Genomic DNA, 26431 nt, shown 5'->3' on the forward strand with positions numbered 1-26431 from the left:
CAAATAAAAATTGTGATATAATGTCATCAAAAGTAAAATGCAAAATAAAAACACACATAAAAATATGTAAACAATTAGACAAAACTGAATCCAATTTGCATATCATTAGTCTACAAATAACAAAAAAAAATTACCAGTGTAAATTGTAAACAAATATATTAAACTATTAATAATAATACTTAAAAGTATTTACAATTTATTGGTGTTTGTTACACATTAAAAATTTGGATTTAAAAAAAATTGTATTGCAATGGAAAAATTGTTGTCTACTTGTATTATATTGTATATGAATAATAATAAAATAAATAAAATGTCTAGGTCTAATAATTTCATGAAAAATAATTAATATTTTTATGTAATATTTAACAATAGCATAGTACCATATTTAAATTTATCTCCTAAATTTAAACCATTAACATAGTCTACAATGTTTAAATACTGTAGCTATTTTTTATATAATAATTACAAAAAATTTAAAATTACAAAAAGTAATACTAGAATAGTACGTATACAGTATATTCAATTTATTGAAAATAGTATGAAAATTATAAACAAAAAACAGTACATAATATAAATATAATAAGTTAAAAATAATATAATTTTTATTTCAAAATTAATATAAAAAAATTATTATAAATAATTTAAAGTATAAATATTTAATAAAATTTATATATTAATTATTTCGATTGGACTTTAGTGAGAGAACCCAATTTGAATGCAGCCAAAGCACCGGCAGCTAAATAACCGTCACGAGTGGCAACCAATGACTCACCCTTTCCTTCACCGCCCGCAACAAACAGTATACCTTCCGATCCTTTTTTATCAGCTATTGATTTCACGTCTATTAAAAAAATAATTCATTATTAAAATTTATAAAAATAACAAATTAATAATATTTTTCATACATTTATCATATAATGTTTCACTCATTTGTTTAATTGTTGACTCTTTATCCTCATTATTGTCGGCACTGTTATGTTCAGCCTTATAGCCAATCAAAGCTCCGGCTTCTAAACCATACAAACTACTAATATTCACATTTTTGTTGTCGTAATATACTTGTATTGAGAGTACACCTCCTGCTCCGACACCCTCTCCATAATAACCCTTTTGTGACTTTTTATGTGATTTGTTGTCCAAATCATGGATAAAATCGCTCACTTGTAATGAGTTTTGTCCACTTTTTCCACCAAAATGAGCGCCAATACTATGAAATAAATTATATTATTAAAAATGAATTGAATTATTAAATATTAATTAAAAGCATACTTTGATATAACATTATCAGCGGTTTCTTCCAAATTATTTTTATGTGAAACAGTGGTTAGGATTCCCAAAGCAAAACCAGAAATAGATTTGACGTCTAATTCATTGTTTTGATTAATCCATACATTTTCCTGTCCTCTCAGCCCTTCAACCAAAACAAATGCTTTATCTGATTTGGATTTCTTATCGACAATTGGCTGAACAACTAATGTTAAAAAAATTATTATTATTATAATAACTTAATTAAATTATTTAATTAACAAATAATGCATACATTTATCATAAAATGGTTTTTGAATTGAAGTCATTTCTTGTTTTCTCAATTCGTCTTCAGTTGCATTCAATGCATTTGAGTGATGTTTACCCGAAATACCGGCCAAAACCCCGGCACCCAAACCATAATGAGTCGATACAGTAAAACTTTGTCGACCTCTGGCCACTGTTACAGACGTGCCTCCAATACCACCGATACCTTCAGCGATAAGAATACCATCATTTTTGTTGATCTCATCATTATTTGGTGTCTCTAATGATTTGGATTTATCAAGAAATGCATTCAATTGGTTTTGTCCACTAAATGAGCCATGAATTCTGTAAAATAATTAATAAAATAAATAAATAATTATTAAAAAATTATATGAATTTATATTACTTTGAAATAACACTTTTTGCGGTCTCTTCTAAATCATTGCCTGAAGTCAGTGCTAATGCAGAGACCAGTAATAGACAAACTATTGATTTCATTTTACTGTTTTTAATAAATAAATATTTTAATATTAATATTTTATTTGTTTTAGAAAATCTTTAATAAGATTTATTTCTAATGAATTTAAATCCATATTTCAAATCTTTATATACATATTATTTATCTACAATATCTGTAGTTTTGATATAATATTGCAATATTTTATTGAAAAATTTGATAAAATTAAAGTAAAAATATAGTATATTAAAAAATGATAAATACTTATACAATATATTATAGATAACTAAACTTATGTGTTTCTATTGTGATAAATTTTTAGTACGTAATACCAATGATAGGTAAACAAAAAACATTGTTAAATATTAATGTTTTAGTAATACTTATATAAGTAGAGTTACCAAAAACAGCAATTTTTATTTGTTTTTACTATATAAATATATAAGTTTTGTAAAATTATAAAAACAATACAAATATTTTGCTACAATTTATTTTAAAGTTTATAATATAAAAATTTTATTTATAATATTAAAATTAATAAATTTGTATATAATATTAAATATTTTTATCAAATATGTTTAAACCTTTATCTTATTGAAGTTGTTTTTCAAACAATTAATTTAAAATAAATACTTATGTCTTTCACTAAAATAATATCGTAAATAATTTTCCAAATTTAGTTATTTCACAGTGTTTTTAATTAATTAGATTTTTTATTATTTATTATTACAATATTAAATATTATGTTACATTTATAAAAAATAAATTGTAAACTATATTTTCAAAAAATTTTAGTCACTCTAATCATGAATCATATGTTTTTAACATAAATTTAAAAATTATCTTATATTACATAATAGATTAATAATTTATGAAAGTTTGCTGTGACCTAGATGTACGTAAAAGTAAAAAAACAAATTTAAATTACAGAATATTTTTGAAATATATATTAAGATATTAACAATTAATAGATAAATTTATAATTATATTATTATCAATTATAGTACTTTAATAACGTTTATTACTTTATCATATGTTATAGTTTTGTTTAAATAATTACTTATTACAAAATAAAATAAAGTATAGAAATATTGTGCTTAATAAAAAATTTTAATATCAAGATATTCACAATAATAATGAAATTTATTTTACAAGTTTCTTGATTATAACTATTGTTACATAATTATAAAAAAGTATATAAAGAAACTCAACTAAACATATTGTCATTAAAATATATAATATTTTTCATAATATTTAATTTGATTTAATAGTAAACAATGTCTACATTTTTCAATATATTTATTTTATTGTCAGTAATGACAGCAGTTTTAGGCACAACTGATCCACAGTTGGAAGCGTTGGCACAGAATTTTCTTCAATTGTAAGTTATAGTTATTATATATAAAAATTATTAAATTAATAATTAAGTTAAATATTATTTAAAGATTAAATCCAAGTCTAGCGGACAGCAAATCACATGAATTTCTTCTTCAATTAACTAATGGTTAGTGTATTAAATCATTTGTAAAGTAATTTTAATAATAATTAATACCATTTCTAACAACAGGTCATCATTTGTCCGCCAATTCTTCCGATTCATTGAAAGTAATTCTTTCATTTGAAGGCACTCTCAAACTGAATGCCGAAAGAAATGGTCAAAAACTGGAGCTTTTGTCACAACATTTAGGCGGAGCCGCCGTTTATGGCGGACAGAGATATACGGCATTGAATGGACCGCTCGATTCCGACAACAAACCTGTCGATCCGTTTCTTAAAAATATTTACGATAAAAGTAATATTAATGATTTAATCCAATTTAGTTGATATAATAATTAAAAAAATTTTAATTCATTTTAAACAGATCTTAAAACACATAAACATTTAAGTGATGACGAAACAGGTGTATTGATAGCTCACGGCTCAGCTACCGGTGCACAAGTAGTTGTCGATAAAGTTGGAAAAGTCGAGTCCGGACTTATTGGTGGTTTTGTTGTCGGCGCCAAAACCAAAATAAATTATTAATTTTTAAAAATATAATTTAAACTTTTAATTGTATTATCACTGTTAGAATAATTTATTAAAAAAATAATTAATAATTTAAATAAATAAAGTTTACTAAAAAATTATAATACTGTATCATTTATTGGTATAAATAAATATATTCATCATTAATCGATTAATAATCAATGAAACTAATCTTAAGTTATTAATAAAGTAATCGAATTTCAAAATTATTTAAAATCATAAAAGTGTTAATTTATAAATTTATATATACTTTATTTAAATAAATTTTAAATAAAAAGATCAGAAGTTAAAAATTAAAAACTTAAGATTAATTTTATTTATTAATAATAAATTAATTTTTATACATTTGAATCATTGGTGTCGATAATCTAAATTATGCTGTTTTGGATAACAGAGCGGTTAATATAAAAATTAAAACCTAATATATTATAGAATGTGATCTCAAATGCCGATCAATATTTACTCATATACTGTATAAGAGACTATTCATAGAAAATCACAAAATATTGTGAAAAAGCTAAATAAAATTAAACCAATTGAGAATGCTTCAAAAGCATTTCCATACGAACTCCTTAACTTAAAAAAGAAAAAATTTTAAAAAATCAAAAAAAATTTTTGTAGCAGAGCCTGGATTCGAACCACTGACCTATGTGGGACAGACAGACAGACAGAAAGTAGTGGTTGACAAACATAAACTCGAGTCCGGAGTTGTCGCTGGTTTTGTTGTCGGCTCTAAAACTAAAGTCAATAATTAAATATTAATTTATTTGTTTTGTAATTATTTATCTTAATAATCTTATATGCTATATAATAATTATATATAAATAATAATTTTAAATAATGAATTAATAAAAACAAATTAAAAGTTCATTTCTATACATTTATATAATTATTAAAAGTTTTAAAATTATTATTTCTGCAATCATATAAATAAATATTGGTTTATTAAAAACATTAAGTTTATACTGTAATTATAAATTGTATTATAATATAAATTTACATGCTAATAATCTTATATTAATACAATTTTATTTATTATCATATAATTTATATGAGTCATAATAAAATCAAAATCGTATAAATATTATTGTTTAAAAAAATTTTAATTAGTCATTAAAGTAATAAATTAAAGCAGATTTGTAGTATATAAAAATATATACTTTTATTTTATTAACATTTTAGTTTAATTAACATTTTATAAAAATTAGTAAACAAATTAAAATTTATATTATATTCACGAACTCATAAAAGGAGTCGTATCTGAATTCTATATGTCCTTATGTCTGCATTTTATTGAATGTTTTGGATTATTTGGAAGATTTGGATTATATATAAGCACAAAATCATTTACAAATAAAATTACTACAGTTTATTATACGATTGCTTTCATACTATATATTAAAATTTTGATATCTAAGTAATATAGAGATAATGGCGCCCAAAGTACTCACAAAAAAATTATTATATTTAAGTTAAAATTTAGAGTAATTATTTTGAGTCAACTGTTTCGGTACAAAATACAGTTCATTAGCCATATCACTCGGGTAGGTATAGGTAGTCGTGAATTATGCGCTCAGTTTAATTGATTTAAATATTGTTTTAACAGATTTGGTTGAATACGTATCACAAGTATTATTGTTATATCTGGTGATACCATATATTTCATCACATAATTTAAAAAACTGTGCCGAAACATTGGCAACTGTAAGCCAATACGGTTATGGTTATACATTACATAATATAAATAATTTTAAAAATAATATAAAGTATTAAAGAATAATTTTTAGTTCAAAATTTACATAAAATAATTTATTATAAAAAATTTAAAGTATAAATATTTAATAAAATTTATATATTAATTATTTCGATTGAATTTTAGCACTTAGCATTTTAGCATTAATTAAAACAATAAAACTAAAATCGTATAATTAATATTGTTTTAAAAAAAATTTAATTAGTTATTAAATTTATAAATTAAAGCAGATTTGTAGTATATTAAAATATTTACTTTTACTATATTAACATTTTAATTTAATTTACAAATTATAAAAAAGCGGTAAACAAATTATATTATATTCACGAACTCATAAAAAGGAATCGTATCTGAATTCTATATGTCCTTATGTCTGCATTTTATTGAATGTTTTGGATTATTTGGATTAAATATAAGCACAAAATCATTTACAAACAAAATTACTACATTTTATTATACAGACAGACAGACAGACAGACAGACAGACAGACAGACAGACAGACAGACAGACAGACAGACAGACAGACAGACAGACAGACAGACAGACAGACAGACAGACAGACAGACAGACAGACAGACAGACAGACAGACAGACAGACAGACAGACAGACAGACAGACAGACAGACAGACAGACAGACAGACAGACAGACAGACAGACAGACAGACAGACAGACAGACAGACAGACAGACAGACAGACAGACAGACAGACAGACAGACAGACAGACAGACAGACAGACAGACAGACAGACAGACAGACAGACAGACAGACAGACAGACAGACAGACAGACAGACAGACAGACAGACAGACAGACAGACAGACAGACAGACAGACAGACAGACAGACAGACAGACAGACAGACAGACAGACAGACAGACAGACAGACAGACAGACAGACAGACAGACAGACAGACAGACAGACAGACAGACAGACAGACAGACAGACAGACAGACAGACAGACAGACAGACAGACAGACAGACAGACAGACAGACAGACAGACAGACAGACAGACAGACAGACAGACAGACAGACAGACAGACAGACAGACAGACAGACAGACAGACAGACAGACAGACAGACAGACAGACAGACAGACAGACAGACAGACAGACAGACAGACAGACAGACAGACAGACAGACAGACAGACAGACAGACAGACAGACAGACAGACAGACAGACAGACAGACAGACAGACAGACAGACAGACAACAGACAGACAGACAGACAGACAGACAGACAGACAGACAGACAGACAGACAGACAGACAGACAGACAGACAGACAGACAGACAGACAGACAGACAGACAGACAGACAGACAGACAGACAGACAGACAGACAGACAGACAGACAGACAGACAGACAGACAGACAGACAGACAGACAGACAGACAGACAGACAGACAGACAGACAGACAGACAGACAGACAGACAGACAGACAGACAGACAGACAGACAGACAGACAGACAGACAGACAGACAGACAGACAGACAGACAGACAGACAGACAGACAGACAGACAGACAGACAGACAGACAGACAGACAGACAGACAGACAGACAGACAGACAGACAGACAGACAGACAGACAGACAGTTGACAAACATAAGACAGACAGACAGACAGACAGACAGACAGACAGACAGAGTTGTCGCTGACAGTTTCCGGAGTTGTCGCTGGTTTTGTTGTCGGCTCTAAAACTAAAGTCAATAATTAATTCATATTTATTTTGTAATTATTTATCTTAATAATCTTATATGCTTTATAATAATTATATTTAAATAATGAATTAATATTGAACAAATTAAATTGTAATTTCTATATATTTATGTGATTATTAAAAGTTCTAAAATTATGATTTCTGAAATCATATAAATTAATATTGGTTTATTAAAATTATTAAATTTATACTATAATTATAAATTGTATAATAATATAAATTTACATACCAGTTATATTAATACAATTTTATTTATTATCATATAATTTAAACAATTAAACTAAAATAGTATAATTAATATTGTTTTTAAAAAATTTAATTAGTTATTAAATTTATAAATAAAAACAGATTTGTAGTATATTAAAATATTTACTTTTACTATATTAACATTTTAATTTAATTTACAAATTATAAAAAAAATCGGTAAACAAATTATATTATATTCACGAACTCCTAAAAGGAATCGTATATGAATTCTATATGTCCTTATGTCTGCATTTTATTGAATGTTTTGGATTATTTGGAAGATTTGGATTAAATATAAGCACAAAATCATTTACAAACAAAATTACTACATTTTATTATACGATTGCTTTCACACTATATATTTACTGTATTATAAATAATTTAAAGTATAAATATTTAATAAAATTTATATAATAATTATTTCGATTGAATTTTAGTGAGAGAACCCAATTTAAATCCACTCAAAGCACCGGTAGCTAAGTATCCGTCACGAGTGGCAACCAATGACTCTCCCTTTCCTTCACCGCCCGCAACAAACAGTATACCTTCCGATCCATTTTTATCAGCTATTGATTTCACGTCTATTAAAAAAGTTTAATTCATTATTAAAATTTATAAAAATAACAAATTACGTATATTTTGCATACATTTATCATATAATGTTTCACTCATTTGTTTAATTGATGACTCTTTGTCCTCATTATTATCGGCACTGTTATGTTCAGCCTTATAGCCAATCAAAGCTCCGGCTTCTAAACCATACAAACTACTAATATTCACATTTTTGTTGTCGTAATATACTTGTATTGAGAGTACACCTCCTGCTCCGACACCCTCTCCATAATAACCCTTTTGTGACTTTTTATGTGATTTGTTGTCTAAATCATGGATAAAATCTCTGACTTGTAATGAGTTTTGTCCACTTTTTCCACCAAAATGAGCGCCAATACTATGAAATAAATTATATTATTTAAAATGAATTTAATTATTAATATTAATTAAAATCATACTTTGATATAACATTATCAGCGGTTTCTTCCAAATTATTTTTATGTGAAACAGTGGTTAGGATTCCCAAAGCAAAACCAGAAATAGATTTGACGTCTAATTCATTGTTTTGATTAATCCATACATTTTCCTGTCCTCTCAGCCCTTCAACCAAAACAAATGCTTTATCTGATTTGGATTTCTTATCGACAATTGGCTGAACAACTAATGTTAAAAAAATTATTATTATTATAATAACTTAATTAAATTATATAATTAACAAATAATGCATACATTTATCATAAAATGGTTTTTGAATTGAAGTCATTTCTTGTTTTCTCAATTCGTCTTCAGTTGTATTCAAAGCATTTGAGTGATGTTTACCCGAAATACCGGCCAAAACCCCGGCACCCAAACCATACTGAGTCGATACAGTAAAACTTTGTCGACCTCTGGCCACTGTTACAGACGTACCGCCAATACTACCGATACCTTCAGCGACAAGAATACCGTGTTTTTTGTTGATTTCATCATTGTTTGGTGTCTCTAATGTCTTGGATTTATCGAGAAATGCATTCAATTGGTTTTGTCCACCAAATGAGGCATGAATTCTGTAAAATAATAAATAAAATTATTAAATAATTATTAAATAATTATTAAAAAATTATATGAATTTATATTACTTTGAAATAACACTTTTTGCGGTCTCTTCTAAATCATTGCCTGAAGTCAGTGCTAATGCAGAGACCAGTAATAGACATACAATTGATTTCATTTTACTGTTTTTAATAAAAAAATATTTAATATTAATGTTTTATTTGTCTTCGAAAATCTTTAATAAGATTTATTTATAATGAATTTAAATCCATATTTCAAATCTTTATATACATATTATTTATCTACAATATATGTAGTATTGATCTAAGTATTGCAACATTTAATTGAAAAATTGATAAAATTAAAGTAAAATATGCTGTTTATTAAAAAATGATAAATACTTATACAATATATTATAGATAACTAAACTTATGTGTTTCTATTGTGATAAATTTTTAGTACGTAATACCAATGATAGGTAAACAAAAAACATTGTTAACTATTAATGTTTTAGTAATAAGTAGAGTTACCAAATACACAAATTTTTAATTGTTTTTACTAAATAAATATATTATTATAGTTTTGTAAAATTATAAAAAGAAAACAAATATTTTGATACAATTTATTTTAAAGTTTATAAAATATAAATTCTATTTATAATATTTAAATTTATATATTAGTATATAATGTTAAACATATTAATCAAATATTTTTTGAAAACTTTTATATTATTGGAGTTGTTTTTCAAACAATTAATTTAAAATAAAAACTTATGTCTTTCATTAAAATAATATTGTAAATAAATTTCCAAATTTAGTTATTTCTCAGTGTTTTTAATTAATTAGATTTTAAATTAGATATTAAATATTATGTTATAAAAAATAAATTGTAAACTATATATTTAAAAAAAATTATAAAATAGCACTTTAAATTAGTCACTCTAATTATGAATCATTTGTTTTTAACATAAGTTTATAAATTATCTTATATTATTTTATAGATTAATAATTTATAAAAGTTTTAAAAGACCTAGATGTACGTAAAAGTAGAAAATACAAATTTAAATTACATAATTATTTTGAAATATGATTTATATATATATTAAAATATTAACAATAAGTAGATAAATTTATATTATATTATTATAAATTATAGTACTTTACTTTAGTTACGTTTATTACTTTATCATATGTTGTAGTTTTATTTAAATAATTACTTATTACAAAATAAAATAATGTATAGAAATAATGTGCTTGATAACAATTTTCTATATCAACATATTCACAATAATAATGAAATTTGATTTTGAAAAAGTTTCTTGATTATAACTATTGTTATATAATTATAAATAGTATATAAAGAAACTCAACTAAACATATTGTCATTACAATTAAAATATATCTTTCATAATATTTAATTTGATTTAATAGTAAACAATGTCTACAATTTTCAATATATTTATTTTATTGTCAGTAATGACAGCAGTTTTCGGCACAACTGATCCACAGTTGGAAGCGTTGGCACAGAATTTCCTTCAATTGTAAGTTATAGTTATTATATATAAAAATTATTAAATTAATAATTAAGTTAAATATTATTTAAAGACTAAATCCAAGTCTAGCGGACAGCAAATCACATGAATTTCTTCTTCAATTAACTAATGGTTAGTGTATTAAATCATTTGTAAAGTAATTTTAATAATAATTAATACCATTTCTAACAACAGGTCATCATTTGTCCGCCAATTCTTCCGATTCATTGAAAGTAATTCTTTCATTTGAAGGCACTCTCAAACTGAATGCCGAAAGAAATGGTCAAAAACTGGAGGTTTTGTCACAACATTTAGGCGGAGCTGCCGTTTATGGCGGACATAGATATACGTCATTGAATGGACCGCTCGATAGTGACAACAAACCTGTCGATCCGTTTCTTAAAAATATTTACGATAAAAGTAATATTTATAATTTAATCCAATTTAGTTGATATAATAATTAATATTTTTAAACACATTTTAAACAGATCTTAAAACACATAAACATTTAAGAGATGACGAAACAGGTGTATTGATAGCTCACGGTTCAGCTACCGGTGCTCAAGTAGTGGTTGACAAACATAAACTCGAGTCCGGAGTTGTCGCTGGTTTTGTTGTCGGCTCTAAAACTAAAGTCAATAATTAATAATATTATATTGTATTGTATTGTATAGAATTTAAACTATTTATTTTAATAAGTTTATATGTTTTATATTAATTATATATAATGAATGATATTAAATAATGAGTTAATTTGTATACATTTAAATTATTACTTCAATTACTGCAAATTATTAAAAATGTTGTTGTTGTTATTAAAATTGTTAAAATTAAAATTTTTGCAGCCATATAAATTACTATTTATTTCTTATTTATTTTAAACAATTTTTATATAATATATTTAATACAATTAAAATTTAATTAATTATTAATTTACTAAATTAAGCCAACTATATAAAAACATATACTTTAGTAATAAAATTTGTCTAATTATTATAATTTATAATACATATGTTAAGATTACAAGTTTTAAAGTTTAATATATATTTATTGTTACAATTAAAAAAAACATTAACTAAATAAGTCATAAATATTTAAGTAATGAATTATTAAAAACAAAATTATCAAATAGAGTTTACATAGATTTTTAATTAATTTTTTAAATTTTTTTTCATATAAATTTTAATTTTACTAATTGACTCTTTATTTTAATTTACTATTAATAAGGAGAGGTAAACAAATGTAATATATTTTGTTTGTCTATGAATTTAATTTCTAGTATTAAAACTCTTTATCGAAAACGATAGACTGTTTTTTTACTCCCCGTCGGGTATATCGCGATCAAAGCACCGGCCAAACAGACCAACAGATATTATAGGATGTGGGAAATCAGTGACCGATAGGCTAACTTCGGTACCTATTTTACGTTCACTTTTATAACTCCAATACTGTTTCGGAACTAATGATAATTCGTTGGCCGTAACGCTCGGGTAGGTATAGTTAGTCGTGAATTGTGCGCTCAGTTTAATTGATTTAAATATTGTTTCAGCTTTAGTTGAATACGTATTACAAGTATTATCGTTACATTTTGCAATACCACACATTTCATTGGACTGATTATAATCAGACTGTTTATTTGCCGACACATTTGCAACTATAAGCCAATACGATTCGTTACCAAATGATGAGCTGACCATTGAATATGATAATTGACAGCACAAACCATTGTTACATACATTCAATGAGTCGTTTTGGGCCTTCAATTGAGCCAATGAGACATCTTTAGTTGACATATGAAATACTGTATTATAATCTCCGCTAACTTTGATTTCATCAAATATTATTGTTTTGTTAAACGGTTTGGTTGTCAAACACGAAGCTCTACTGTTGTCACTCTTAACCGGTATGTCAGCAATGAGTAACTTTCCGTTTTTATTATTTTGATCGGTAAATATTATGGGACCGTTTTCACCCGAATATATACCACTTCCTATACTACCTGCACAATAGTTATATAATTTAATTTTGTAATTATTAAATATTAACTAATGTTATACATCTAAAAAATTATATAAATGCAAAATACCTTGATAAGGAACAAGTATATTGGCTGCTAAAAAGTTAACCCGATTGTTGACAGCCCATCCTTCATGTATTTGTTTGGCTGTACGAAATGGTAGTTCATCGCCCCACCATGTGGGATATGCCATTGTATTAATACCATATTTGGACACAAGTCCAGTTCCGGGATCACCCCATACTTGATCAAAACATATCATTATACCTATTCTACCAAATGGTGTATCAAAATAACTAAATTCTGTGGACGGATAGTCGTACATCATTTCTATGAGTCTGAATAGATGTCTTTTATGATACTTTGCTACCATTACTCCGTTGGGATCAAAGGCTACGGCAGTATTGTACAGATAATAACCATCTTTAGGACAGTATTTATCTGTAGTCACATTACAGTCCATCCGATCGCCATAATCGGCCACAATATACATTGCATTGTCTTTAGCCAAACAGCTCAGGGCTACAGTTATAGGTAGCGATTTGTCTCGTTTTTCGCACGCATTATAAACACCTTTTCTGGGATCCGGTATTTTTTCAGTAACAGTCGATAAAATTGAGCGATTAAAGGGTGGATCTATTAGACCGTCTTCGGGAAAAACCAATATGTTTACCCCCTATATAATTAAATTATAACTTTTAATTAAATTTTAAATTAATTTATTAATCATACATATTGTTTAGCTTTTTCGGCCACTTTTTTTAACATTAATAGATTTTTATTGATGATTTCGTATGGTTTATCTACCGTTACATTACCCAGAACTGGTCCCTCATAGACGGCTGCTCTGAAACAATTGGCATCAATTTTTGGCTCACATTTTACTAGATATTTATTATTTATTATTATTAAGAAAATTATAAGAAAATTAATTTTAAACATCATTAGTTTTTTAAATAATAAATTAATATTTAATAAAAATTTCAACCAAATTTATATTTTAAAATTTTCTAATACATTAAATAAATTTAAAAACAAAAGTTAACTCTAATGACTAATAAAATTAAATGTATATAAAACTATAGCTAATTAATTAATTAAAATCAATAAACTGTATAAAAGTATAATAAATTATTGTAAAACAAAACTTATCGTATAGTATAGTACTTATGTTTAAAAAGTGATTGGAAATATCACCTAATACTTTGAGATTAGTATTTTGATAAAATTTCAATATAACTGTTAGTTTATTTGTTATATTTATATGAAATTTTTTAATTGAATCATTAAAACTTTTTTATTAGGGTTGCCAAATGTACTAATGAAATTGCAACAACTTTTATTTTGTGAATAATAAAACAATACTAATAAGATATTAAATAACTATTAAAAAATTAATAATAATAATTGTAATTTAAAATATATTATAAGCTCTTAGCAGTCTGTGAGATGTTTGCATAAGACATGAATCTATTAATATGTAAATGACTTTAACTAAAATAATATATCAATAAATTTTATTTATTCATAAAAATTTGTCGAATTACTATAATTTTTAGTATAATATATAAATTTTTGAAATTTTTGTATTTTCAATAATACATTAAAATAATTTATTTTAGATTTTTATTGTACATTACATATGTTAAATAAATTGTATCATATATTGCATTGTATATGTTTTTAAAGCTTTTTTGGGGTATAATAATAACAAATAAATAGTATATACAGTATTAAATAAATGTTATTTAACAATTTAAATAAATATTTAATAAAATTTATATATTAATTATTTCGATTGGACTTTAGTGAGAGAACCCAATTTGAATGCAGCCAAAGCACCGGCAGCTAAATAACCGTCACGAGTGGCAACCAATGACTCACCCTTTCCTTCACCGCCCGCAACAAACAGTATACCTTCCGATCCTTTTTTATCAGCTATTGATTTCACGTCTATTAAAAAAATAATTCATTATTAAAATTTATAAAAATAATAAATTAATAATATTTTTCATACATTTATCATATAATGTTTCACTCATTTGTTTAATTGTTGACTCTTTATCCTCATTATTATCGGCACTGTTATGTTCAGTCTTATAGCCAATCAAAGCTCCGACTTCTAAACCATACAAACTACTAATATTCACATTTTTGTTGTCGTAATATACTTGTATTGAGAGTACACCTCCTGCTCCGACACCCTCTCCATAATAACCCTTTTGTGACTTTTTATGTGATTTGTTGTCTAAATCATCGATAAAATCTCTGACTTGTAATGAGTTTTGTCCACTTTTTCCACCAAAATGAGCGCCAATACTATGAAATAAATTATATTATTAAAAATGAATTGAATTATTAAATATTAATTAAAAGCATACTTTGATATAACATTATCAGCGGTTTCTTTCAAATTATTTTTATGTGAAACAGTGGTTAGGATTCCCAAAGCAAAACCAGAAATAGATTTGACGTCTAATTCATTGTTTTGATTAATCCATACATTTTCCTGTCCTCTCAGCCCTTCAACCAAAACAAATGCTTTATCTGATTTGGATTTCTTGTCGACAATTGGCTGAACAACTAATGTAATAAAAATTATTATTATTATAATAACTTAATTAAATTATTTAATTAACAAATAATGCATACATTTATCATAAAATGGTTTTTGAATTGAAGTCATTTCTTGTTTTCTCAATTCGTCTTCAGTTGCATTCAATGCATTTGAGTGATGTTTACCCGAAATATCGGCCAAAACACCGGCACCCAAACCATACTGTGTCGATACGGCAACACTGCGCCGACCTCTGGCCACTATTACAGACGTACCTCCAATACTACCGATACCTTCAGCGACAAGAATACCGTGTTTTTTGTTGATCTCATCATTGTTTGGTGTCTCTAATGTCTTGGATTTATCGAGAAATGAATTCAATTGGTTTTGTCCACCAAATGAACCATGAATTCTGTAAAATAATAAATAAATTTATTAATTAATCATTAAAAAAAATATATAATTTTAAATTACTTTGAAATAACACTTTTTGCGGTCTCTTCTAAATCATTGCCTGAAGTCAGTGCTAATGCAGAGACCAATAATAGACATACAATTGATTTCATTTTTATTGTTTTTAATAAAAATAAATAAATACTTTATTTGTGATTTTTTATTAATTAATTTTTATGATGAATTTAAATTGACATTTCAAATCTTTATATACTATTTTTTTAGTAAACTTAACTCGCTTTTCATTAAGTATTTTTTTTAAATTGCATAATTTATTGAAACATTGATTATTGAATCTTTATTTGATTAGATTAATACTGTCAATAAAATATATATTGCAAATTATAAAATATAAAACAGAGTATATAAATTTTTATAAAAAATAATATGATAAATACCTATACTATATATTCAATTTATCAAATTTTGTTTCTTTATTATGATATCTTTTTATTTAGAGTTTTAATTATTTTTTGATTGCTATTTTCTTATCTTAAATTTGCAAACAACAAAACATTATTTTTAGTACAAGTTTTAAAAGTAAAATATATTGTATTAATGTCTATATTACAGTAATAATATTAGTAGAGTAACGAAATACAATAGCTTTTATTAATGTTTACTTTACAAATATTTTAGACATTTTAAATTATTTTTAATCTATTGATAAATCTATATAATACATTACAAAATAGTAAAATTTTTAAAGCTCTTAAATTTAGAAAATATTTTATATAAAATATATAAAATTATAGTTGTTAATAAATTTTATAAACTTTTTAATTAGTTTTACATTAAATATGAATTTATTATATTATTAATACCAGTAAAAGATTCATAGCTTTACAATTTTAAACAAAAGATGTTTTATACAAAACACACAAAAGTATACAAATTTTGTTTAAATTAATAAAAATTATAATTATAAGTATTCTGTCAAAAAAAATAAATGTTTATGACTTTATATAAAAATAAATACAAACAATAATAAACATTTTAATGTTGATAGAAATAATAGCAAAGATATAAATTAATTATTTTCAATCAATGATTATTCATTTTATTTTTATACAATTAATATAAAATAAGAAAATAAATTAATTAGTCACTCTAGTTATGAATCATATGTTTTTAAAACAAAAGTTTTAAACTTATCTTATATTACTTTATAGATTAATACTCTATGAAAGTTTGCAGCGACCTATATGTACGCAAAAGTAGAAAAACATTTTTATTTAATTACATAATATATATGAAATATTCAGGTACTCAAATTTATTAGATATCTATTTTAATAATATAAATATATATTACTGAAAAAAATTTACAATACTTTAGATATTATTATCAAGATTTTCAAAAAAAAACCATGAAATTTATTTTACAAATATATTGATTGTTACTATTGTAACATATTATAAAAAAAGTATATAAAGTAACTCAAATATATATTTTGTTATTATAATAAAATAAAAATAAAAAAATTTATTTAAATTTAAATTCAATATTAAACAATGTCTGTAATTTTTAATACATTTATTATATTAACAGTAATATCTGCTGTCATCACCACAACTGATCCACAGTTGGAAGCGTTGGCACAGAATTTCCTTCAATTGTAAGTAATATTTATATTAAAGTTATTGTATTTATTAATAAATTAATTATTATTTTAAAAGACTAAACCCGAGTGGAGTCGACAGCAAATCTCATGAATTTCTTCTTCAATTAACTAATGGTTTGTTTTTAAATTATTAATAATAAATGTTTTAATAATTAATAACATTTTTTACATAACAGGTCATCATTTGTCTGCTAATTCTTCGGACTCATTGAAAGTAATTCTTTCATTTGAAGGCACTCTCAAACTGAATGCCGAAAGAAATGGTCAAAAACTGGAACTTTCGTCTCAATATTTAGGCGGAGCCGCCGTTTATGTCGGACAGAGATATACGGCATTGAATGGACCGCTCGATAGCGACAACAAACCTGTGGATCCCTTCCTTAAAAATATTTACGATAAAAGTAATACCTATTATTTAATAATATTTTATATAATTTACTAATTACTGAATTGCAAACAGATCTCAACACACATAAACATTTAAGAGATGACGAAACAGGTGTATTGATAGCTCACGGTTCAGCTACCGGTGCTCAAGTAGTGGTTGACAAACATAAACTCGAGTCTGGAGTTGTCGCTGGTTTTGTTGTCGGCTCTAAAACTAAAGTCAATAATTAATTCATATTTATTTATATTTATTAAACTAAAATTGTACAAACTATAAATAAATAATAAATAAAAAATAATAATGTTTTTTTAATTATAATCATTTTCTTAATTATAATCATTTTATAATTATAATCATTTTGTAATTATAATCATTTTTTTAATTAAAATCAAATTTGTTTTTATTATCTATTATTATAAATATTTAATATATAATGATAAAACTTTATTAATTATATGATTATTAATAATTTATATTAAGATTTTTCATTACACTTAAATTATAATGTTTTTCTATGGAATTGCAATAATTTGTGATTATAAATTAACTTTTTACTTAACTAAAATTAACTTTAAATTAATTATTTTGTAATTGCAATAAAAAATTAACAGAAATTGACAAAAAATAATAATTACTATTCACTAATTTTTTTATATTAGAAATTTATACATTACATTATATGCTATAATAAATCTGAAAATTAAATTAGAAATATTCAATCATTTATTAGAAAATCAATATTTATTTATAAATATTTCTAATATTGATTCTCAATTAATAGTTGACTTTTATATTAAACTTTGAAGTTAACATTTATTTATGTTTAAATACTTTATCATATGTTTATATTTTTAAAAAATAACTTTAGAGAAAATTTGTAAAAATTCTTTAATAAATATATTCATTTTATTAATTGATTTTTTTTTTGTTTATTTTTATTATATTTTTAAGTTAATATTTAAAAATGTATAAATTAAATAATTAAATAAATCTTTTTATATCACTATATAAATAGTTATTTTTAACAAAATTACAAAACATTATTCATTTTTTTGTTGTTGATTGAAACATCTATGAGAGCACCCAATTGAAAGGTACCGTAAGTACCGGCAGTTAAGTATCCGTCACGAGTGGCCACCAATACTTCACCCTTTGCCTCACCGACTGCGCCAAACAATACACCCAGAGATTCATTTTGATCAGTTACTGGATTTATGTCTAAATTAAACAAATATTATATTATAAAAAAATAAATTATAAAAATTATAATATTTTTTTTATACATTTCTCAGATAGTGTTTGACTCATTTGTTTTGCTTTTAATTCCTTATCTTCATTATTAAGAGTATTGTTGTGTTCAGACTTATAACCGCTTAATCCAACAGCTCTTAATCCATACAGACTACTAATGTTAACATTATTATTGCCGTTATATACTTCTATTGATAGGACACCTACGGCTCCGACACCCACTCCATAATATCCAGAATTTTGAGATTTTTTATTAGAATTATTGTTAAAATTATGAATGAAATCATTAATTTTCAAATTGTTTTGCCCTTTCTTTCCTCCAAATTGACAGTCAATACTAATATTTTTAAAAATTAATTTTAGAAAATAAGTTTTTAATTAAATTATGAAAAAATAATGAATTAATACTTTTCAAGTGTATAATTAGCAATTTCTTTCAGATCAGTGTTTTGTTGTGAAACAGTGGTAACGGTTCCCAAAATAAAACCAGAAACGGATTTGACATTTATTTGGTTGTTATCATTAAACCAAACATTTTCCTTATCGTTCAGATTTTCAACCACAACAACAACTGTTTGGTTTGATTTGGAATTTTTATCAACAATTGGCTGAACATCTGATATAATAAACAAATATTGTTAATAACTATTAGTAATTCACAAACATATATATATTATTAATACATATTTCATAAAATGATTTCTTCATTGAAATCAGTTCTTGTTTAAGCAATTCCTCTTCAGTATTATTTAAAGCATTTGAATTATTTTTATCGGAAATACCGGCCAAAACAGCGGCACCTAATCCATACCGAGTCGATACAGTAAAACTTTGTCGACCTCTGGCCACTGTTACAGACGTACCGCCAATACTACCGATACCTTCGGCTACAAGAATACCATCTTTTTTGTTGATATCGTCAGTGTTTGTTGTCTTCAAATTCTTGGATTTATCGAGAAATGCATTTAATTGGTTTTGTCCACCAAATGAGCCATGAATTCTATAAAATAATTAATAAAATAATAAAATAATTTTTAAAATAATAAATTATATAAATTATTATTACTTTGAAATAACACTTTTTGCTGTCTCTTCTAAATCATTGCCTGATATCAGAGCTAATGCAGAGACCAGTAATAGACATATAATTGATTTCATATTTAATTATTAAACGTGTTTACTATTAAAAATAATAATTTTCTTTATAATTGTTATATATTTTTGTTGTTGTTATAATACAATTACTTTCAAAGTTTTTATATACTTTTTTTAACTATTAATTTTCTTTATTAGATCTAAATATTGCAAAATATCTTTGTAATAAAATTATATTTATATCTTAATCATTCATGATTTATCATTATGGAAATTACAAATATCAAGTAATCTATTATTAAATTTAGAACATATTTTATTACATTATGAGCATAATAATAATAATAACAATAACAATACGTACATGTATAACTTTATTACATTTATAAATGTTATATCAATAACATGATAAAAATATAAATATTTATAAATATCTATTGTTATGATTGTATTTATGAATCAGATGTTAACAACAATTTTATCAAATTATCATATCTTTACTATAATAAAGTTCGCACTAACCTTAATGTACTGCTTATAAACAAACAAAAAAAACATATAATAAACTATATATTGATAATAAAATGATTTAACTAACTATATTAAACAGATTGCAATCATATTTCAATTACATAAGTTAATGAAATATAACTAATGCATTAAAGTTACAAACAATAATTGTTGTTACGTACATATAATAAATAGCAAATATCATGCTTATATGGTATCTATAATATTTGATATACCTTTACTATCGATTGATTTATTACTCACAATAAAATTGATTTTTTTTTTAATTTTCAACTAATCATTGAAAAAATTGCAAAATTAATTTGAAATATATTTATATGACAATTGTTGTCAATTAATGTAACAATTTTTAAAATTATTATATATATATATATATATAAAGCTAGAAAAGTATTTTAATAATAAAACTTATATAAATTTAGATTTCTTTTATAATAAAATACTAGAAAATAACTTTATTGATCAAACAATGTCTTTACTTTTTCATATACTTATTGTATTGTCAGTAATGACGGTAACAGTCTTTACCACAACTGATCCACAATTGGAAGCGTTGTCACAGAATTTGCTTCAATTGTAAGTTATATTTATTTCTAAATAGTTTTAATTAAATATTTATTTATATATCGAAAGATTAAACCCGATTGGAGTCGACAGCAAATCACATAAATTTCTTCTTCAATTAACTAATGGTTTGTTTCAATTAATTAAATAATTTTTTATCATTTCATTAGTTAATATCATTGATTTGTATCAAAACAGGTCATCAGTTATCCGCCAATTCTTCGGACTCATTGAAAGTCATTCTTTCATTTGAAGGCACTCTTAAACTGAATGCCGAAAGAAATGGTCAAAAACTGGTGCTTTCGTCACAACATTTAGGCGGAGCTGTTGTTTATAGCGGACAGAAGTATAAGACATTGAATGGACCGCTCGATAGAGACAACAAACCTGTCGATCCATTTCTTAAAAATATTTACGATAAAAGTAATTATTTTAACAATTTTTAAATATTATTTAATAATTATTTAATTGCTAACAGATATCAACACAAATAAACATTTAAGTGATGACGAAACAGGTATATTGATAGCTCACGGCTCAACTACCGGTGCCAAAGTATTGGTCGATAAAATCGGAAAAGTCGACTCCGGAGTTGTCAGTGGTTTTGTTGTCGGCGCTAAAACCAAAATTACTAATTAATTTTGTTTTTCAAAGAATCATAACTTGATATTTAAATCATTTTAAAAAATATTATTTTTAGTTATTTATTTACATTATCAATAAATACTGTATAATATATTTATAAAATAAAATTTTATAATATTGTTTAACACAATTTAAAAGTAATTTTGACTGAATTTTTTTTAACAATAATGTTTTTAAAATGTTTCTAATAAATTAACAATTATTTATTATTCATAAATTTTATATTTAAGTGTTTATATTTAGTTTTTAATTGTTTGTTTATTATTATACTTATATATATATATATATATATATTGCTTATTCATGTACTTTCATTAATATAAAAATTATATTTAAAAATTTATATAAAGTTTAAATAATAATTAACTGAATTTCTAAAAATATATTTCAAAAGTTTACATAAAACTACTTTATGTATGATTTATTGTCATATATTTTCTAAGCTTTATTTTTTATATATGTTTATCTACAGTAGTCAATGCTTTTTATATCATCATAATAACACTTCTTTGTTGTTATTTTTGCCAAATATTTTTTTGTGTATAAATGGTAAAAATATTTTACATTATAATCACAATCATTAATAAAAATATATGATTTTTTAAATAATAAATTTGTTTTGTTTTTTTATTTATCAAACTAACTAATGATTTCATTACACATTTAGTTTTACAAAAAAAACTATTTATATTACTTTACTCGACAAATCATTACATTATATTGTGTATATAATTTACTTTTCATAAAAAGCACTGTTAGTTTATCAGTAAAACAGATAAAACTTGTGAATCACTTTCAAATAAATAAATAATACAAATAAAAAAGTTTTGGTTTTTTATAGACGCCTAAAGTGGTTATAACGTTACAATCAATCAATATATTATATATATATATATAATATTGTGTTTATATATATATATAAAAGCACAATATTACAGTTTATAGGAATCAGAATATTCTGTATATTTGATAACAAAAAAAAGTTTACACTTATACAGTACTACTGTATATACAGTATATAATAAATACTTTTGCACCCCCCCCCCCCCCCCCCCCCCCCCCCCCCCCCCCCCCCCCCCCCCCCCCCCCCCCCCCCCCCCCCCCCCCCCCCCCCCCCCCCCCCCCCCCCCCCCCCCCCCCCCCCCCCCCCCCCCCCCCCCCCCCCCCCCCCCCCCCCCCCCCCCCCCCCCCCCCCCCCCCCCCCCCCCCCCCCTTATATAGTGACAGCTTAGTTAGTCAATGGTCTGCGCATATCATCTCTCTTTCTCTTTCTCTCTCTCTCTCTCTCTCTCTCTCTCTCTCTCTCTCTCTCTCTCTCTCTCTCTCTCTTTATCGCAATCGTATGACTACATGAAGACCATCAGCGCTGGGCTTTCGTGTTATCAGTTGAAAAGAAATAGCTTTTCATATTATATCTATAGTAATGTTTCGTTTGTGTTTTAATTTCACATTTTATGACTTAATAAATTCAATTCAATTAAATAAAATTGAGTAAAATTAATATTATTAATAACTTAAATGTTGAATAATTATTTATAATTATAAAACGATTAACAAAAATTATTTTTGTTGTTTCGTTACTGTAATGAAACATCTCTTTATATTTTTTAATTTGTAATATTGAAAATAAATTAAATAGTTTAAAAGATTATTTAAAGTTAAAAAATATATATTATTGATGTGTAATTACTAAATGATTGATTAGAGACTTATAAACATTATTACAAACAGTTTTGACAAAATTAATATTATTTGTTATTTTTAATTGAAAATATTATATTTATGTTTTGTGATTTTAAAAAATAATTGTTTTGTTTGAATTATATGCCAAATTTTTTTCCTTAACATAAATGAAAATAAGTATAAAATAAATTGTATGTAACTGTCAATCAAAATATTTAAAAATATATTAGTAAAAAAGTTATTTATTTTTTATAAAATAATAACAATTTAGTTAATAATAATATTTATTTAATATCTCCAGTAAAGTATACTTTGCATAATAAAATTAAAAATGGTTAAAAGCAAAAAGATTAATTATATTTAATTAATATTAAAAAGTTTTATTGATAAACAATGGATCCGTTGGTAATGCAAGACAAATATCTTTTCAATATATCGTCAAACTCTACAAACATAACACACCAAACATTGCCAACATTGGAGGCACTGTCCGATCCGTACCAATCTATACTATCGGTTATCTATATTATTACTGCTGTCACAGCATTTATAGCCAATATAATTGCATTGATTATGCTATTAGGTCGGAGCCGAAAATCACAGCAATTAAAAAAATATTTATCAAACTTAGCGATTGCCGACCTATTTGTGGCCCTGTTTTCCATACCGTTTACATACGTTGACCTAATGTATGGTCAGTGGATATTCCCGTTGTGTTTGTGTCCATTTGTGCACTTTATTCAGATCATTGCCTGCACTGTATCTATATATACACTCATTGCCATTGGTATCGGCAGGTAATCATTCATTTTTTATTAAATATTATTATTTTTGTATTTTATACACTATTTTGTTTTTTTAATTAATATATTTTATAATTAATATGCAATATTTATAATTAAACATTTTTAGAGCCAATAACTGTAAGTTATAAATAATAAATAATAATATTATTTAGAAATCTTCCATTTAAATGGTTTTTATTGATTTAATGGTCAACTTATCAATATTATATTTTTAGAAAAAACTGAGAAAAATGTTATATATTATTTATTTTCTATTTTATCTGTTTTAACACATCTTTTATTTATATTTTTTGTAAAATAATCAATTTGATACATATAAATATAGATAAAAAATAGATATTTCATTGACTCATACACTCACTCATATAATACTACATAAATATCTTATTAAAAAAAAAATATTAAGTACTCTATTTATTTTATAGGATTTTTATTATTGTTGCAATTAACTAAAACCCAATGTAAACATGTTTACTAATGAAACTATAAATCATAGTATAATTTTCACTTAAATAAATATTGATTTTTAACAAAAATAAAACCTAAGTTTGTGTAAATTAACCAAAACTTTTCTTTTAGTATTTAACTAAAGTTATAAAAAAAATTCTAAAAATATTTATCTAATGTGTTAAAATTTTTATTATTTTTAATAATCAATCAAAGTAGCAATAAATACGACCTAAATAATTTAATTATTTTAGTTTGTAACACACAATTATTACTACTGTGTATATTAATATGCACACTTAGTTTCTAAATTAATTTACATTTATAAATACTTATTTGAATAATAATTATCATGCAATAAATTTTATTAAATAATACTATTATAATAAAGACTAATTAGTTAATTATTTTAATTGCATATTAATTTATAAAATTTTAAAGTTTTTTAAGTATCTAATTAATTTAATTACATTACTCAAAAATCTTATAAATATTCAACAACACAGATAACATATAATTTTTTAGGTTTTTATTTAATATGTTATCTATTGATTAAAAAATATTATTTGAACATATTTACTAAATAACAACATCAATAAAATAAAAATATATACAACTTATATAACAATATTATACACATAACTCCTACACAAAATCATAAAAAATTTATATTAGTAGTATATACCATACTTGACACGCGATTTAATCGCTAATCGCTAATCCCCTACTAATCCTCTTATCGCTAATCCGATTACTACGTGCGTAAAAGTTATGAATGAAATAGTAATACTACATGTAGTAGTAGTACTATTGACCATTCATAAATTATGTAAGTGTGTAAAAAGTGATATTATGCAATGTCACGTGACATATTGCATCACAAGAAATTAAAATGTTTTTTTAATTGTGCGTCTATTTTTTATTAATTAATTATTTTTTATTTTATTAAATATAAATAAAGTTAAATACATATAAATAAAAGTTAATTACAATTAAGTTTAATATAATTATTAAAATAATTTAAAAATATAGTTAATAAATTATTAGTGTTATTGATAGAATTAACACCAGTTAATATTAATTTTCCATTTTGTGTTAATGTTATTTTTCCACTACTGTTATAATTAATTCGCATGTGTGGAAATAACTCTAAATCAAAATTAACTAATATATTACAATTAATTAAATACTCATAAAAATTAGTAAGACTAATATCATTATTTAAAATATAAAATGATGCAATGTTTGTAGTGACAATGTTTTGAGGTTTAATAGTATATCCAAGTCTTTGTATCATACGAGCTGTCTTTCTTAAAGCCATCCTTCCGTCTGATTGAGACGCCAATAGTGCCAATACATACAAGTTTTCCGGTGTCGTGAATCATAACTGTTGCTTTAGGATTTCGTAATTTCATAACAACACGAATAAAATATTTGTTTTGATAAATACAATTATTTAATTTATTAGTTATTAATTTTAAGTCTAAATATATAGGGTAAACGCTTAGATCACATGTCATAGAAACATTTGTTATTTTAGCC

The 26431-nt window shown here is 24.4% G+C and overlaps 10 protein-coding genes across 10 annotated transcripts; 5 read left to right on the forward strand and 5 right to left on the reverse strand.

The window, feature by feature from the left end:
- Positions 1-648: 648 nt before the first annotated feature.
- On the reverse strand, positions 649-2025 carry LOC128956440 (uncharacterized). The gene is made up of 5 exons (XM_054302181.1): positions 1919-2025; positions 1541-1857; positions 1270-1471; positions 906-1207; positions 649-841 (listed from the first exon to the last, which is right to left on the reverse strand). The coding sequence occupies exons 1-5, from the start codon at positions 2008-2010 to the stop codon at positions 678-680; spliced, it is 1077 nt and encodes a 358-aa protein (XP_054158156.1). The 5' UTR covers positions 2011-2025; the 3' UTR covers positions 649-677.
- A 1211-nt stretch (positions 2026-3236) lies between these two features.
- Positions 3237-4044, forward strand: LOC128956443 (uncharacterized). Its single transcript, XM_054302186.1, has 4 exons — positions 3237-3350; positions 3415-3473; positions 3537-3761; positions 3831-4044. The coding sequence occupies exons 1-4, from the start codon at positions 3247-3249 to the stop codon at positions 3989-3991; spliced, it is 549 nt and encodes a 182-aa protein (XP_054158161.1). The 5' UTR covers positions 3237-3246; the 3' UTR covers positions 3992-4044.
- A 4030-nt stretch (positions 4045-8074) lies between these two features.
- LOC128956441 (uncharacterized) lies at positions 8075-9537 on the reverse strand. Its single transcript, XM_054302184.1, has 5 exons — positions 9384-9537; positions 8995-9311; positions 8724-8925; positions 8361-8662; positions 8075-8294 (listed from the first exon to the last, which is right to left on the reverse strand). The coding sequence occupies exons 1-5, from the start codon at positions 9473-9475 to the stop codon at positions 8131-8133; spliced, it is 1077 nt and encodes a 358-aa protein (XP_054158159.1). The 5' UTR covers positions 9476-9537; the 3' UTR covers positions 8075-8130.
- A 1124-nt stretch (positions 9538-10661) lies between these two features.
- On the forward strand, positions 10662-11542 carry LOC128956445 (uncharacterized). The gene is made up of 4 exons (XM_054302188.1): positions 10662-10837; positions 10902-10960; positions 11024-11248; positions 11317-11542. Exons 1-4 carry the CDS (start codon positions 10734-10736, stop codon positions 11472-11474), a joined length of 546 nt encoding a protein of 181 aa, XP_054158163.1. The 5' UTR covers positions 10662-10733; the 3' UTR covers positions 11475-11542.
- Positions 11543-12107: 565 nt separating this feature from the next.
- On the reverse strand, positions 12108-13732 carry LOC128956439 (pantetheinase-like). Its single transcript, XM_054302180.1, has 3 exons — positions 13578-13732; positions 12915-13521; positions 12108-12827 (listed from the first exon to the last, which is right to left on the reverse strand). Exons 1-3 carry the CDS (start codon positions 13611-13613, stop codon positions 12145-12147), a joined length of 1326 nt encoding a protein of 441 aa, XP_054158155.1. The 5' UTR covers positions 13614-13732; the 3' UTR covers positions 12108-12144.
- Positions 13733-14577: 845 nt separating this feature from the next.
- On the reverse strand, positions 14578-16023 carry LOC128956442 (uncharacterized). Its single transcript, XM_054302185.1, has 5 exons — positions 15877-16023; positions 15498-15814; positions 15227-15428; positions 14863-15164; positions 14578-14798 (listed from the first exon to the last, which is right to left on the reverse strand). The coding sequence occupies exons 1-5, from the start codon at positions 15966-15968 to the stop codon at positions 14635-14637; spliced, it is 1077 nt and encodes a 358-aa protein (XP_054158160.1). The 5' UTR covers positions 15969-16023; the 3' UTR covers positions 14578-14634.
- A 1296-nt stretch (positions 16024-17319) lies between these two features.
- Positions 17320-18157, forward strand: LOC128956444 (uncharacterized). The gene is made up of 4 exons (XM_054302187.1): positions 17320-17473; positions 17535-17593; positions 17656-17880; positions 17940-18157. The coding sequence occupies exons 1-4, from the start codon at positions 17370-17372 to the stop codon at positions 18095-18097; spliced, it is 546 nt and encodes a 181-aa protein (XP_054158162.1). The 5' UTR covers positions 17320-17369; the 3' UTR covers positions 18098-18157.
- A 484-nt stretch (positions 18158-18641) lies between these two features.
- LOC128955683 (GATA zinc finger domain-containing protein 14-like) lies at positions 18642-20276 on the reverse strand. Its single transcript, XM_054301354.1, has 6 exons — positions 20185-20276; positions 19802-20118; positions 19527-19734; positions 19151-19455; positions 18937-19085; positions 18642-18665 (listed from the first exon to the last, which is right to left on the reverse strand). The coding sequence occupies exons 1-6, from the start codon at positions 20274-20276 to the stop codon at positions 18642-18644; spliced, it is 1095 nt and encodes a 364-aa protein (XP_054157329.1).
- Positions 20277-21231: 955 nt separating this feature from the next.
- LOC128955684 (uncharacterized) lies at positions 21232-21947 on the forward strand. The gene is made up of 4 exons (XM_054301355.1): positions 21232-21320; positions 21378-21436; positions 21507-21731; positions 21787-21947. Exons 1-4 carry the CDS (start codon positions 21253-21255, stop codon positions 21945-21947), a joined length of 513 nt encoding a protein of 170 aa, XP_054157330.1. The 5' UTR covers positions 21232-21252.
- A 2082-nt stretch (positions 21948-24029) lies between these two features.
- LOC128955685 (neuropeptide Y receptor type 5-like) lies at positions 24030-24437 on the forward strand. Its single transcript, XM_054301356.1, has one exon. The coding sequence runs from the start codon at positions 24030-24032 to the stop codon at positions 24435-24437; it is 408 nt and encodes a 135-aa protein (XP_054157331.1).
- Positions 24438-26431: the final 1994 nt, after the last annotated feature.

Source organism: Oppia nitens, unplaced genomic scaffold (assembly GCF_028296485.1).
Source record: "Oppia nitens isolate AA-2021 unplaced genomic scaffold, nextdenovo-longstitch-racon4-pilon3 scaffold2_pilon_pilon_pilon, whole genome shotgun sequence".
NCBI lineage: Eukaryota > Metazoa > Arthropoda > Arachnida > Sarcoptiformes > Oppiidae > Oppia > Oppia nitens.